At 35.8% G+C, this 15,966-nt stretch overlaps 1 protein-coding gene across 5 annotated transcripts in view; it reads right to left on the bottom strand.

Moving 5' to 3' along the window:
- DGKB (diacylglycerol kinase beta) overlaps window positions 1–15,966 on the bottom strand; it is a 681,931-nt gene that overhangs the window by 33,899 nt on the left and 632,066 nt on the right. For all 5 annotated transcript variants that reach the window (XM_032873966.1, XM_032873990.1, XM_032873985.1 and 2 more), the window contains 2 exons: window positions 1,814–1,934; window positions 501–561 (listed from right to left, as the gene is read on the bottom strand). In XM_032873966.1, the coding sequence (XP_032729857.1) occupies window positions 501–561; window positions 1,814–1,934 (182 nt within the window). The remainder of the gene's footprint in view (window positions 1–500; window positions 562–1,813; window positions 1,935–15,966) is intronic.

Below are 15,966 nucleotides of genomic sequence, written 5' to 3'. Positions count from 1 at the left end.
CTAAATGTCTGACTTAAATAATATCTTATTCTGGAGAAAACAATGATGGGGGAGTTTTCTACAAAGAGGGATCCCCTCAAATCCCCAAATGGAGGTAAAAGAACACATGGATAATGATTCAGGGAGACTCATGTCTGAAGGCCCATAAAAAATTTTCTCATAAGGAGATCTGAAACAAGTACAAGAAAGATTTAAAGCATTTTAAAAATTTTGATTAGTTCCAGAGTTTATAATTGATCTATGATATCTAAAAGCTGCACTTAGACTAACACAAACATTCAAAGGTTAAATCATTGCCAAGGGCATATAATGCCCCAAACCTGAAAACAATAGCTCTGTCACATCAATAATAAAAAGGAAAAGGTACTCGGTGATAGATCAAAAGCTTAGGTATTGTGGTTATTTAGTTACAGGAGTATGTGATTAGGTAGCTATAGAAGTACATGATATTTGGAAAGCAAAAATGAAGTGACATAGCCTTTCAACTACTCTGTACTCACTGTGCACGGGGTCTGCATCCATGGTTCCCCATCGATCTGCATTGGCAGAGACTTGCTAGTCCTGGGGAAAATATTTCATTTTAAGTATAACACTGAAAAACTTTACACAACAAACTATATGTAAGATATAAGATGATGAGACCAGGGAATGCAAATATGGTAAAAGCTGGCTCTAAATTGATCTCTTCTGAAAGGGACTTCAATTCTTGAATATGAATGAGTACCCTGAAGGGTACCTTGGTCACAGGAATATTAAGAGCTTCCTGGTAAACGTGATGATTAAAAAAACATTATGGATGCCAAAAGAAAAATACGGGGTTTATGGTTTTATAATTCTTAAATTATTTTTATTTATTTTGGGGGGCTTATGTTCAATGATATAATGATATAATTGGAATTCCTATAGCCAAAAGAGCCTCCTCGTTTTCATGAAAACATTGCAAACCTGAAGGAAAGGTGTTTGATGTCTCAGATTGTCCAGTATCAACATTTTCACACAAGTAACACCAGCTATATCTGTGCTATAAACCCAATGGTTTCACTGTCAGGTCAAAGTAGACTTTTTTTCCCTAAAGGTAAAATTCTGGAAAAATGTTTCTTTTTTTTTATAATTTTTTATTTTTTTATAAACATATAATGTATTATTAGCCCCAGGGGTACAGGTCTGTGAATCACCAGGTTTACACACTTCACAGCACTCACCATAGCACATGCCTTCCCCAATGTCCATAACCCAACCACCGTCTCCCTATCCCCCTCCCCCTCGGCAACCCTCAGTTTGTTTTGTGAGATTAAGAGTCTCTTAGGGTTTTGTCTCCCTCCCGATCCCGTCTTGTTCCATTTATTCTTAGAAAATGTTTCTTAAAAAGGTTTAAATTGAATACACATATACAATCTTACTTCACAATAAATGGATTATTTAATTTTATAGAAACAACAGTGCACTTTAGTCTATGAAAGAATTTAAGTTAATGGTGCCTCAACAGTGTTCCCATTGGACAATGTACCTGGTAGATCCTTCTATGCTTTAGCAAACTGAACTGTGTGGGAACCATTTTATAGGGGATGAAGTTTATATGTTAGATTTGTATCCATGGTCTAAGAGAACATCAAATTTCAAACCTGATAAGTAATAGCTAACCAAAACTTTGTAAAATCCGCCAATTCTCATTATGTGGAAATATATCAGTATTAATTACTGGTATTTTGAGACAGAGATAAGATAGATGTTATTATCAGAGTCTTGGATACTTTTCATTAGGTTGCACTTATACCATGTCAACCCCCTTTCTCAATTATAGAGAAAAAACTACCTGATGACCACAGAGGAGCACTGTGCCAGCCTTCGTCCAGCACTCTTCAGTCCGGTGTAGATTTGTCCCATCTCCATGGCTCCTTCTAAGCCAACCACCTCCAGCAGCTGATCACTCAGATCTGAAAGAAAACAGAAGCCTTGTAAGTTACAGTAGAGATCCATATGTGCACAATTTACTGCCATTAGATATTACAAAGATGAAAAATGAAAGCTACTTGACAAAGAAAGCTTGCCTTGGAGTCTGAAAGTAATGAAAAAGATGGCCTATGTCTAAAGCTCTCAGTGTAACTAAACCTCGAGGTGCTGTGGGAAAAGATCGGCTGTCAGCTTGATCTAAAACAAAATGGGAAGAATGAATTCGGAGCCAAATAATGCCAAAAAATATACCAGTAGTTTTTAACATCAACAAACTTAATGTTATTCCACATGTATATATGGAACGTTTATACATTTGGCAGCAAATACACATTTCAACGCTATAAATAAAGTATGAGGATATGCTGTCAAACATGATTTTGTTAAATTACTCGAACAAAAGACCCTAGAGCTCATGGAATTAAAGTTTCTCACTTTAGAGATAAGAACACTGAGTCTCTAAATCATCAAGTGACTTGTCCATAGTCATAGGTAACTTTGTGCAGAAGTTCAAGAAACAGTATTAGTTTCATGAGATGTTTTTCTGATGATAAGAAATATACTACTAAAATACTATTTGGGAGCCACCTAGAAAATTAGCCCAGCGCAATTATTTTTTCTAACAGAGGACAGTAGAAAGACACTAATAGTAATAGCTTTTGCTTGATGAATGTTTACTAAGTAGTTCCCATCACTGGACTAATCACTTTATCATCTCATTTGCTTCCCTTTAAAACCAACTGAAGGTAAATATGATTATTCTCTTTTACAGACAGAGAAACTGAACACTGGAGAAGCTAACTAATTTATTCATATTAACATACCCAGGAAGTCACAGAGCCAAAATCTGAACCCAACAACTTTGACACATAAGCACTATATTTGATAAATCAACCATATAAGAAAAAGAGACTTCAAAATTATATAAATGCTTCTTATATAGGGAAAGAGGTGAGCTTCAAGGTCCTTTCCCAACCTGAAGACTTTTGCTCAGTGAGAAGCAGAAGTTGCCCTCAAATCAGAGGAATCCCACAGACTCCAGCTCTGACGCACAGCCCTGACACAGCTTACCTATTTAGCTCAGATAGCCAGACCCCTGAGAGGGAGGCAAAATTCCAGATGCACACATATGACCTTATTATATTTTAGTATTCTCATGTATTCCCATGTATTTTCAAATGCAAATAAACAGCTTAGTATTATTTTAGTAGCAGAAAAAGGGAAATTTTAGCATAGAGTGGGTGATACATGATCATTTTACAAGATATTAATAGCTGGTCATAGCTGAAGACGGACTTGCAGAAAAACAAGCACGTGTGTGTTTTGTGGACTCCATTTGGAAAACCCTCATTCCCCACTAATGAATCCATTTCAGCATGGAGCTCACAAACATAGATGATGCATTTTTAGTGTAGTTCAAGTGTATAGCAATTAAACACTCTGAAATCTCAAAGTTCGTTGGGCTTATGATCATTGGCAAATATAAGCCCTTAAAACAGAAAGTGTGACCAAGCCACAGTATTTTTTTTTAATGAACTGATAAACAAACAAACAAAAAACAACCCACAACTATTATTTTTTTTAAAACTTGAAGCTATAGCTGCAGGGTGAGATTTCTCCAACTCAACACAACATTCTAGCTACAGAATCAAATATTAACAAGTCATAATAACTTAGAGCATTCACCTTGCTGTTCTAAACCCTATTTAGACTTATTTCTCATGAAACTTATTCTGTGTTTCTAGTTTAAATTTATGTTGCCAAGAACAGATGGACAAGGAATGGAAACATATTCTTTCAGCTGTAGCCCGCACTAAAATGTACTTGGCTCTATAGCCTGGGTGTTAATATACGCATTTCTTAGATATATGTCAACCAGAAAACTACACTGTGGCAAGCATTAATACCCCAGATGTGTGTCTGGTGATATTTATAAAACAACAACAACAACAACATTGAAGTTCATATGAAGTACTACATATTTTGCAACTGCTGGATTCCTAACTAGGGGAAATTTTGTGCTAATCTTGTAATGATCTGGTTGATGGGAACAATTCTACAAGAAATAAAACACTTTCTCACGACAGTTAATCTGTGAGCCCTAACTTTTCCATGAATCACAGGGATTGTCTATACCCACACCATATTGCTGCTGTCTACCACCCTCCTTCTGATTTTTTTCTTTCTTTTAATTTGTCTTTTGTTTTTCTCCCTGCAAAAAAATGCCCTGAAAATCAATCTCTACCATTAGTAATCAGTAATGAAGATATTTCTTACAGATTTAGAAGACAAGCTTTCACATTTTCATGTTCTTAATACAAAGAACTGCACAGAAAGAGTGGAATATTTGCTAACTGCAGTAAAGATAAATTAATACCATCCATTTCCTTAAATTAGGTGTTCAGAAAAAAAGAGAGAAAGAAAAAGAAACCCTAAATTTGTGCTGTACAGATTTGCTTCCATAACACTTCCACATTTTTAAATATAATAGTCTGCACTGTCTGTGTAAAACTGATGCTTCTTACTTATTGCCTTTGAGAGCTGGATCTTGATTGATTTCAGACAAAGGTAGTTTCCATCTATATAATTTCACATTTTGTTTCTATATGTAGTATCATCTAAAAACATCAAAGACTTCCTCATTTCATATGCTAGCTAAAATTATTGCACATGCCGGTCCCATTGGGATGTCATAACCAATCTGATGAACCTGCTTAATTGGTTTGCTACCTGGCTACAGATTTCATACATAAGAATTGAAGTAGCAAACTACAGCCCATGGACCAAGTCTGGCCAGCTGCTTTGTTTTTGTATGGGTTGCTGATTAAGAATGGCTTTTACACATTTACAAAGTGGAAATAATTTTAAAAGAATAATAGACTGCGACATCTGAAGAATATACGAAATTTAAATTTTAGTGTTCATAATTTAGTCTCGATGGGAGCACAGCCACACTCTTCCATTTAGATTTTGTCTATGTCTGTTTTCATACCACTATGGTGGAGTGGTTGCAACGAAGACCATATAGCCCACAGAGCCCAAGATAAACACTATCTGGACCTTTAGAGAATAGTGCCAACCTCTGCTTAAGAGAAACAATTAATTAGACCACTGAAATTTTCACGTTAGTAGTGTCAAGATAAAGGTGAAATGGTGTCCCAGTGACCTGAATGGCATAATGTCCTTCCTTCATCAGGGTATGTATCCCTGAGTAAAATAGTTGTTCTCAACCACAGGATCGCAACACTCTTGTGTACTGTGAGGTTCCTTATCAACAATTTGTTGTTAATCACAAAGTACTGAAGTCTCCAACTACTTCATTATAAAAGAAATGAGACCTTAATGTTCAACATTATGTGCAGTCATTAGATCTAGTTTGGACTTTTTGAACGTGTGTGTGGGTGGGGGGAGGAGTACGATACAGGAATGCACAAATTAGGACGAGACACAGAGATCCAGGTGAGAATTAGCTCTACCTGTGAGAGTCATCCACTGAGTTTTGAGACCCTCTGACATCCTGGTAATCCGAAGGGCATATCGATCCTGAGGAAGAGACTGCTTTTGTTCAGGGGAAGAAGAGTACATATTTGAAAGAGTTAACATTAAATGGCTCTATGGGGGTAATAGAGGCAAAAGAATCTGCCAAATTTGATATTTTTGTATTTAAAATAGAAAGTCCAGAAGAAGTCCTTCAGAGGGAAGAAACTTAATGAAATAATCAGAAATGGAATCATATTAGGGCAACCTTCTTCACACAGGGCCAGGGACTCTTTGACGGTATTTCAATATAACTGGTGTCCTTCGTTATCCTATATATTTTATTTTTATGAATTTTGAAAACATGCTCTGAACAGAGTCAGTAGATTTCACCAGACCAAATCACAAATAGGATAAGAAACACTACTTTAAAGTTTAATTTGCCTTTGACTTTATAAATTGTTTTCTGAACACTGTTAGTGCTGCATCATTTTGTTATGCAGGCAATCAGGGGGTATGAATATAAAATCTAAAACCCAGGGTTAAGGTATAGATCGGAGAACACAGGAGCAGCACAGCTAATAAGTGGGTAATATTTATTCACAGCTCAGGCTCTTCATTTTTGACAGTTATGCCCCGATAATATGTCTCATTATGTAATTGTTTCAGACTGCCATATGTGAGGGAACAGAAGAGGACGCCTTACAAACACAGACTTAATGTGGGTTGTAGCATTTCAGCATTTCGTAGAATATAATGTGTACTGAAGGGAAGGGAAGGAGGGGCAGAGCAGGGCATACTCCTTCGTGAATGGTGTCCAGCCACATGCTGCAACGTGGTTGGAGGCCAGGTCCTGGGGTACACTCACTGACTCAGCATGGACATTCTGTAATCACCGTAAACTGCTAATCCTATCAGCATCGATTAAGTCCTTATTTGGCCAGGGTGAGCCCAAAATATCTATGGAGTTGCACCTTCTGAGTATGGGGAGTTTTTATGCCTTCTAGTGATGCTTCCTTTAGCTAGCATCTGTATGAGACATGCCTGAAGATTCTAGAATAAACTTTTAAAAAGCCAAGATATATATGGAATTCATCCACCCAAGTGAACACTTTGAGGATTTTTTCCTCAACATGTCCATCTATTGTCCCACTGATTATTCAGATGGTTTCTCGCATGCATAACTGGCTGTTCTCCCTGACCTCCATAAATTAGAAAATGCAAATAAGAAAATGGGGTGATTAAAGAGAACTAAAGCAACAGTTTATTAATACGGACTATGTTTCACAGCACAAGGATGTAAGCATTCAAGAAGACTTTCAGCACCTAAGGTTATATACCATGCAATTATAGGTCTATCAGGGTAATGGGAGAGTTAATGCATACACCCTATACCTACTATGGGCAGGCTCTCTGCTCAGGAATGTATAGGTATTTTTTTCATTTAAGACTCCCAATAATCCTTAGAAGCTGATATTATTCTCTTCATTTTATTGATGAGAAAAATATGTTACTTGTACAAGCCTTCACAAATCTGGTATTTGATCTAGGTATACATGACTCCAAATTCCATGTTACTGTGCATGCTGATGGTAATAAGGATTATTAAATGTTACCAGAGATGGAAAAGAAAAACAACAACAACAACATGGATAGTATCATCAATAATCCTATCAGTAAATCATTTCAGATGTTGTCACTGAATTAAAATACAGTATAAAAAACTCTCATTCACAATGACTACTCCAGGTCATGTGTGAATTGTACTCTGAAGAATCTTGTAAGAAGTCTATAAAATGCAAAATGTGTTTTGGAATAATTTCCATTCAAAGTGGTTAAAATGAAAAAAAAAAAACCCTAGAAAATTATAGTCTGGTACATAAATGGATTAACTAGAGTTTTTGGAAAATCTAGCAGTATGAAATACCCCATTCCCTTTAAAAACTCTGAAAAATAAGGGGTTAAGGTACACATACAGAAATATATATATATATATATATATATATATATATATATATATAGTAGAATCACATGCCTGCTTTTAAAAATGACTTTTAAAGAATGGATTTGATCATCTCTTTTAAAGCCATCTGGTTTTTGAAAACAACCAGCCAGAGCTGACTATAACTTTATGTATTTTCATTCTAAAATTCTGAACTTCCCTAAATGGAGCCAAAAAAAGTAAAGACCAGAAATCACAGTGTGGCATATTGTCAACAAACTCCCTTATTGGGACCAAAGTGATTCAGGGAGGGCAAATCGCTTTGTTACATGGCATAGTTGAAAAGAGATCTTCACCCCGGGGGTGCACACAACCCAAGAAATTGTAAGCATTTCATTCACAAGGCCCACAGAGAATCAGCTTAAAGACTTCTCATAGCAATGTACTGCTGCAGCTGACAATGTATATTATGAGTAAATGTAAGCAGAGAGGTTGGGAGCACAGGCTAGCAGTGATTCTGAACACTGCTGCTGCTTCTGGGTTCTTGAGTTTGTTTTTTTGAAGCTTTGTGGAGGGACTGAAGACTGTGGCTTGTTTTCTGTGTGAATGGGCCATTAGTGTGGGGGAGGATGTTTTCACAGCACCATGCCTCCTCTGCCCTCTTCCATAAACCAAGCTACTTCACGTGTCTCCTCATATCAGCACCATCACTAAACAAAGCAAGTGCTCATGAATGATAGCCGATGTCAGCAAATTCTGAATAGCTTCTGGAGGGGCATCCTGCGCCCCAACACTGATGCGTGCTAAAAGGGTGAAGTCACCAGGGAGATGACCAACTGCCGTTCTTCCAAGAATTAAACAGCAGGAACAATTAAAAAGAAACCACCCCAATTCAAACTCAATTTATTAGAAGGCAGTGCCAATATGATTTTACATATGACTATGTAGTCTTCACATTCAGTTTCCAGAAGCACTATGAAAATGTTATTTTCTTGACATATAAAATCTAATAGCATGTTTCTCTGTCCTTTATTTTAGTTTCAACGAAGTATGAGAAACACTTGTGAAAAACAATAAAATTTTAAGAATGTGGTAATGCATTTGCCCTCACTTAAAACCTAAGTGAAAATTAAAATAAGGACGGAATACAGTAATGAAGCACAGTTATTTACCATATAATAGAGCTGGTTTTTACGTCTAGTTTATCCCGGTTACATATAAATATTGTACTCTTAACAAGTGATTGAAAGATTCCAGTATACTGGGGTTACTGTGCTTTTTCCAATCATTTGCATAAAACCCTACTGCTCAGAAAGACATCTTAGTCTCCTGGCAGTATGTCCTCAGAAAAGAAGTTACACATGACTAAATAAAATTAAATCCCAGTAACCTTCATTTGGAACTTTTTGGTATTGGTAAAATATAGGATTATCTCCTTCAATCTGGTGTGCTGCCAGAGAATCCTTGGAAATTTTGGAAATTTCCAAAAAACCTTCTGGCTTCAGGGCTTTGCACAACAGGAATGCCACAGGCACTGGTTAGAACAGTGTGTGTATTCAAGGAGTTTTGCTGTTATGTAGGACTGAGGACCCCCTCTCAGCTGAGAACAGGACATTAGAGCAGAACTGGGACGGGAACTCTCATGGTCTCAAGTTCTAACAACACACTTAATAGGATCATTGCCTCACCATTTAAAGAAGAGCCACTCATGACTCATCAGGGCCTCTAGTAAGGAATGATTCAAGTCACAGAAGATTCTGCTTAATTTGTTCTTTCATTTTTTCAAGCTTCTAATAGACTACAGACAGATGGACCATCATATCTAAGAGGCTACCTGTTGACAAGTTAGTACAGCTTAGTGTATACCTAGATTTTTTTATTTTTATTTTCTTCTGCCTTATAAGATAATCTCTTCTTTCTTTCTTCTGCCTTGTAAGATAATCTTATTTTATAACTTTATGGCTACAGGAAAAGAATGATATTATGTCTTGGATTACTAAATTGAATTGTTGACCTAAGTAGTTTTATTTGGATGGGACTTTAAAATGAATCTCATTTGTAAATACTTGTAAGAAATGCAATATCCTTTGTCATGTCAATTACAAAGTTAGGAAAAAAATCCTTTCAACACATGGAATCACTTAGAAGAGAGAATTTGCAATCAACTACTATATAGGAGATTTTCAGTATCTATTCACCTCATGATGCTTATTAATCATGTACTGACAAGTTTCCAAAGAGCTTGAATTAAAAAAAAAAAAAAGAATAAACCCTTGTACATGGACACGTTGAGGGATTCAGATAAGTACAAAAGGTCTCTGTGAGAAAGTTTTCCTTTACATTTTAAGAAGCATGTCATTTTATCTTTGTAAAGAACTGCACTGATATTAATCCAACTTTTAGAAAATACAGCAACATTCATGACTAATAGTTACGTGAAAAGCAGAAATGGAACATTCAGAGTACCTTTGTCCCTAACAACACTTGAGTACATAGGAGAAGTTCAAATGCAAACTTGCAGATTTTCAACATTGGAAAACTAAGGACTGTATCTCCCCTTTCAAGGAGTTGCTTTGTGGGTAGGGAAAGCCAAAACCTCTTTTACAGTCCAAACTTTGTTAATATAATTCATTCTTTTCCTACCTCTTCTTATAAGAGACAGTCTTTTTAAAATAGTTTAAAACACTTTTGCATTGATACTCTTGGTACAAAGAAAAATTATTCTATTTAGTTGTATTCTTTTAAAAGTTATTTGTTTAAAAGGGCTTCACTGTATTGGTCTTGTAGCCCTTCATACCGCAGAACAAAAGCAGTTCTATGAAAGAAGTCTAAACTTGGACAAACCGTAAAAAAAAAAAGCAAAGTTCCTCTCTGTTTTTATCAAATTTGATTGCTGCAGCTGTTCCCAGTTTCTGTATTTTAAAAATAGCCTTATTCAGTGCCTTGTTGGCTAAAGGCCAGAGTGCCATTAGAACATGCTGTACAGAAAACCTCTATTCAGTTACAGATACAGAAATATATTTAAGATCAGTGGGGGTCATCGGCAGCAAACACTTGTAAAGGAAAATAGAATTTTAATGTGTTTAGACTGATCGCCACTTTTGCCACATAGTTTAAAGCTCTTGTGCAGAATCTTCCCATTAATTTTTTTTTTTAAATTTCAGTCAGGTAAAAATGCAAACTTAGTATCAAGTTCATTGAAAAACTATTATTAGAAAGGTTTTGTTTCTCAAATAGTAGTTAGATAGCTGAGATACACATTTCAAAGAAGGTTATTGGTGGTTTCTGTTCAACAAGTTCACAGGTATGCCTTGAACCAGTGGAAAGGTATGTATTACTTAGCAAATGCTACGAAAGGAAACACAACTTGTCTCCGATGCAGGCCACCTAATCAATGTCCCCAGGTTTGAAACAAACCAAGGTGCCCAAGGAGAAGGAGTCTAGGAACTCATTTCGAACTTATGATAAATTTATATCTTTGGGCTCCAAGTGTATAGGGATAGGGTCAAAGAACTGAATTATTAGTAGTGTTTCACAGCCCAAGTCTACATCTATTCAGTTCTTTCCTTTTTCCTCAAGAAATAGTTGAAACTAGCATTTAGGACTAAACAGATTCATAAAGAATGCTAATTTGAGTTGTAAGTAAAAAGAATCTGTTCTGCATGGATTATTAATAAAAAAGAAGAGATTTGGAAGCCAGGAAATGAGAACAGTAAGAAAGAATTAGAAAGCAGGGATCTAGGGAGAACATGCATGAGAAGAGAAGATTTTATTAGGGAAATGTACATCATTGTCAAGAAACACCTGAGATTTCACCTTTCTTGAAAGCTAACATGTTAGTCTTCCACAATTTGGGGCAGGTTGGCACAAGACAGAAAATCTCTGGAGTGAGAGACCCAAGACTTCATCACCTACAACATTTATGTTAGCTTTCTGAACCCAAATTTCCACAGGGTGAAGCAAAGAGCATTTACATCATTAAACTGAAGGGGCATAGAGAAATTAGGTCAGCATTCTGCAGGCTTCTTAGGACAGGATTAGGCTCACTGTGAACCTATGGACAGAAATAAAACACACACTGCTCTGATTTCCATAAGGAACAGAGATGAAGAGAAGATGCTCAGGTGGTCTAGGTGTAAGACATAGTAGAACCAAAATTCAGTGGGATTGAAATGGTAAGAAGAACAAAACTCAACTATAACTAGACCAGTGGCAGCCCATGGTAATAAAGTTCTTTATTAGGCTATTAAGTTAATATAATTATTTTGCTATGCCATTCCTTTATGATTTCCAAAATAAATGTAGTAGTGGTGACAAAGTAATGGTATCTTAGAACCCTCAATAGTGATATTACCAAAAAAGACATTTGCTATTTACCACATTCTTTTTTTTTTTTTTTAATTTTTTATTTATTTGACAGAGAGAGAGAGATCACAAGTAGTCAGAGAGGCAGGCAGAGAGAGAGGGTGAAGCAGGCTCCCTGAGCAGAGAGCCCAATGCAGGGCTCGATCCCAGGACCCTGAGATCATGACCTGAGCCAAAGGCAAAGGCTTAACCCACTGAGCCACCCAGGTGCCCCTATTTACCACATTCTTATTATAATCTCAAAAATAACACAAACAAAAGTGTCAAAACAAAAAAAGAAACGAAAAATATTAAAATCATATATGTCTGTTGCTAGGCTTGGTGTTGACTGTTGTATGTATGCATGTATGCTCTCTCTCTCTCTCTCTCTCTATATATATATATATAGTGATGAGCAAGACTCAACAGAGACTCTTAATATAATCGCTAGAAAGGAGAGGTTCTCATTTACCATACATTCAGAACTGGGCATAAGTCTGGAACTTCCAGAGGGCATCTTGCTACCACATGGGAGGAGTCATTTTGGTTTGTAAATTGAGCACTTGGATTCACCATTTCCATAGTCATGGACTTTTCCATTACATGAGCAAATAAATCCACTCTGTCTCTTTTAAAATCACTTCAAATTTAAACATATAAAATAAAGACCAGTTTAGCCAGTTGAACTGGTTTTCTCTCCCTTGCAGCTAAATGACACCTGAGTGACATGAATTCCAGTTCCAACTACTGCCAGATTCATTGTCCTCAATACACTTGGGTAGTGTCATTCTCCTTCACTGCCACTTTTAATTGATTTGTATTCCTTAATGAGCAAGAAACTTGGCATTTAGCAACTCATAATCTTAACTTTATTTCCAATACTCTTTCATGCAAATTCTCAGATTGTCCAAACTACTCTTTTCTGTTCCCTTCAGTAGACTTGATTACTCCTACTCTGCTGACTGTTGCCCTCAAGCATGGAAGCATTTTTGTCCTCTCCTATTTAAATTCTGTCAGTCCTTTAAGGCTCAGGTATTATCTCTTCCATACTGCTTTCTCTAATGTCATCAACCCATAGCTAAATGTTATAAAAACACAGTATCATTATCACCTTTTTGGAACTCAACTTACATGGGGATCACAGAAACAAAGTTTCACAAAGTGTGGCTCCCAGAGTGTAAGACCCAGCAGTTAAAAAAATGACACATGTCACTTTGCACTTAGGTCACTTCATTGTCTAATGGTCTACCATGAGACTCCTTACTGTTGAGCTTGAACATTATCAGTATTTTAGTCCAAGTCAGCTTTTTCCTCCATACCACTCACAAAAGTTGCCCCCATTTTGACACAGCTATTACGAATTTCTAATTATCTCATTCTGTTTCATAACGACTAGGGATTTCTGGCAAGAATTATTACTTTTCTGGCTTAAATTTGATCTCCATATTTATTTTGTTATATCATACATATTGTTTCATAATATTACCTAACTTCCATTTGTTCATTTATTCATTTACTTCACACAACACAGTTACATGGAGCACAAAATAGATGCTCAGTAGATCAATATATGCCAGGTAGTGTGAATGAAATTATGGTTCCTATTCTCAAAGAGCATATTATCCTTAAGAGAACTGACCTGCAAGAAAAAATGTCCTATAGCATAATTCGTGCTACAATAGACATATTCAAAGTGTAAACTGAAAAATGGCGTGTTTAGCTCTATGGATGGTGACTGGGGGTGGGGAAAATTGGGGTAGTAAGAGTTTATGGAAAGTCTTTCTGGAATTGATGATACTGAAGGTCAATTTTAGTGATCTGAGGTTGGGGTGAGTGAAACTCTCCTAAAATGAGAAACATGTATGAAAATAAAATGATATCTAAATCACGTGCTATGTCCAGTGGATTATAAAAATCTCAATTTTTCTGGCTTATAAATAGGAGAAGGAGGGGTTGTGATTAAGTGAGATAATGAGGACTCAGTCATGCAGGGCCTTATAACCTTTGCTAGTTTGCTTGAATTGTCCTTGTAGCTGACTGCGGGCCAGTGAAGATTTCTAAGTAGAGACGTGATGAGACTGCATTTCAAAAAGAACATCTAGAGAGTCATATGGAATCTGGCTTATGAGGAGATGAGGTTAAGAAGCAAGGTGATCATTTCGAAAGAAGCACTGAAATAATCCAGATGAGAGATGACAAAGAGGTAGGTAAGGCTGAGGCCATGTGTAGAAGAAGGAAGGTTGTTTATGAGGCAGAATTGGCAGTACCAGGACGTGGGAGGTGGGGAATGTTAGAAGGTATGACCGATGACAATGTCTCCAATCAATATGGAGAAAATGGTGTGTGGGGGGGTTAAGTTGGGAGAGGACAAGTTGGGAAGTAAAAAACATGATGAGTCTGATTTAGGATGTGCATGATATCATGAAATTCTGCAGAGAGGACTGCTTGGAGAAACATATCTGTATATCTGAACACTATTTTCAAATTTACTTAAAATCTTTAAGGGTAAGAATCGTATACTGTGTCACTTTATAGTTTGTTGTTGGTTTGTTTCTTAGATCCCCAAATGCACAACCTGGCATAGAACAAACAATCAATAAGCAAATGTTGAATTAGTAATAATGTACTGTATTAAGTACACTTGAAGCTTTCCTGATAGCCTTCTTCAAGTGTTGCCAAAGGACAGACTCACCTTTGAATTTGTTTTACAACGAGTACTAGTTGGGGAAAAAAAATGAATCATGACTTCAGAGATAATTTCTTAAAGTGACAAATGTATTCCTTCTGATTAAGGGTAAACGTTGATAGATTGCTTTTATACGGAATGATTTCTTATATTAGTTTGTCTCTATTTAGTTTTCTAAATTTTTTCCCATGACTTACTACATTCATAGTACTTAAGAACTGTGCTTAAGACATTGTTAGATGTTTTATTTTTTAAAACTTGCAACCCAAAGCATTTCTTATTGATATCATTTTATAGATGGGGAAAAGAAGTCAGAGAATATAAATTATTTGTTCACAGTTATTCAGTGAGTGTAAACAGTTCTGCTCATATCACAGTCCTTCCTTGCCTCTCAAGAATACCAACGGCAGATTCTTTGGACGACTGCCATTAATTAATAATATCTCATCAAGGTAAATTTTAGAGACAAAACTGTTGTTATCTAGCCATTCTGCTTGTTGAAAACTCCTTTGTCATTATTAATTATTCTCTATTTTCACCCTGATTCTAGAATGTTGATAATTTCATTTTTACTGGTTGCTGTAAAAATGGACATCGATTTGCCTCATTCTTTGTTATCTGTACAATAGCGTAAAGAAGTTAGGATTACATCTGTAAAAATAAAGTATTATATAACTACCTACTAAATGTTTTATTCTCAAATATTTCTAAAAATAATTACAATTTGATAGCATTTTAATATTTAAAAATTCTTTAAATCAGATATTTCTTATTTAACATGTACTGCAGGTTACTTATTTTCAGAAGATACTAATCAGACCATCACATTGTTAGTTGTTAGTATTTTATGAATTTTGTGTTCTATTAAATTGATGATTTATTTTTTTCCAGATAAGTCACCATGCAAGAGGCATTTACTTATTACACGTTTTTCAGCATATGTTGCAAGTTTATTTTAATGCTGAAGAGGCACATTATGATCAAAGCAGAATTCTGCCCAATTTAAACTGTTCCAAGCTATTTTCATACATTCACTCATGTAATACTGTAAAATTTACATTAAAATGAACGCTCCTCTACAATTAAGTGATTCAGTCAACATTAAAAAAAAAGGTGCAAATGTGTGCAACGTGAAAAAAAATCAACAGATGTGCGAATAATCTCTGCTTGGGGATTTGTATCAAAAAGAACATTAGTCCCCCAAAAAAGTTGCAACATTTATTCTTTCTACAGGCTGAAGTTTCTCTGCACCCATGTTAAAGGACATACACAAAAAAAATGATAAGTATTTCTCCTGTGATGATAAATGGAGGAGTCAATAACAAACTGAAGTGAGGAGCAAATAAAATAACCTACAAAATCAATAAAAGCTCTTAGAAATAGAAAAATGTATTTTGATTTGGCCTAATTCTTATACTCCCCTCTTCTGATAATGAATACATACCGAAAGTAGCAATGACTCACCCACATTCAGAGAAAGTTCATATGTAAATACCAGAATATTTAGCATTAAAACATTGAAATAGGAATTAGCTAGGATATAGTAACAAAATGAAAAGCTTATCAT

The sequence above is a fragment of the Lontra canadensis genome, unplaced genomic scaffold, assembly GCF_010015895.1.
Source record: "Lontra canadensis isolate GAN:19392208 unplaced genomic scaffold, GSC_riverotter_1.0 scaffold2, whole genome shotgun sequence".
In the NCBI taxonomy this organism is placed as follows: Eukaryota; Metazoa; Chordata; class Mammalia; order Carnivora; family Mustelidae; genus Lontra; species Lontra canadensis.
Note: the sequence above shows the minus strand (reverse complement) of the source record. Positions and strands in the feature narration are given on the sequence as shown.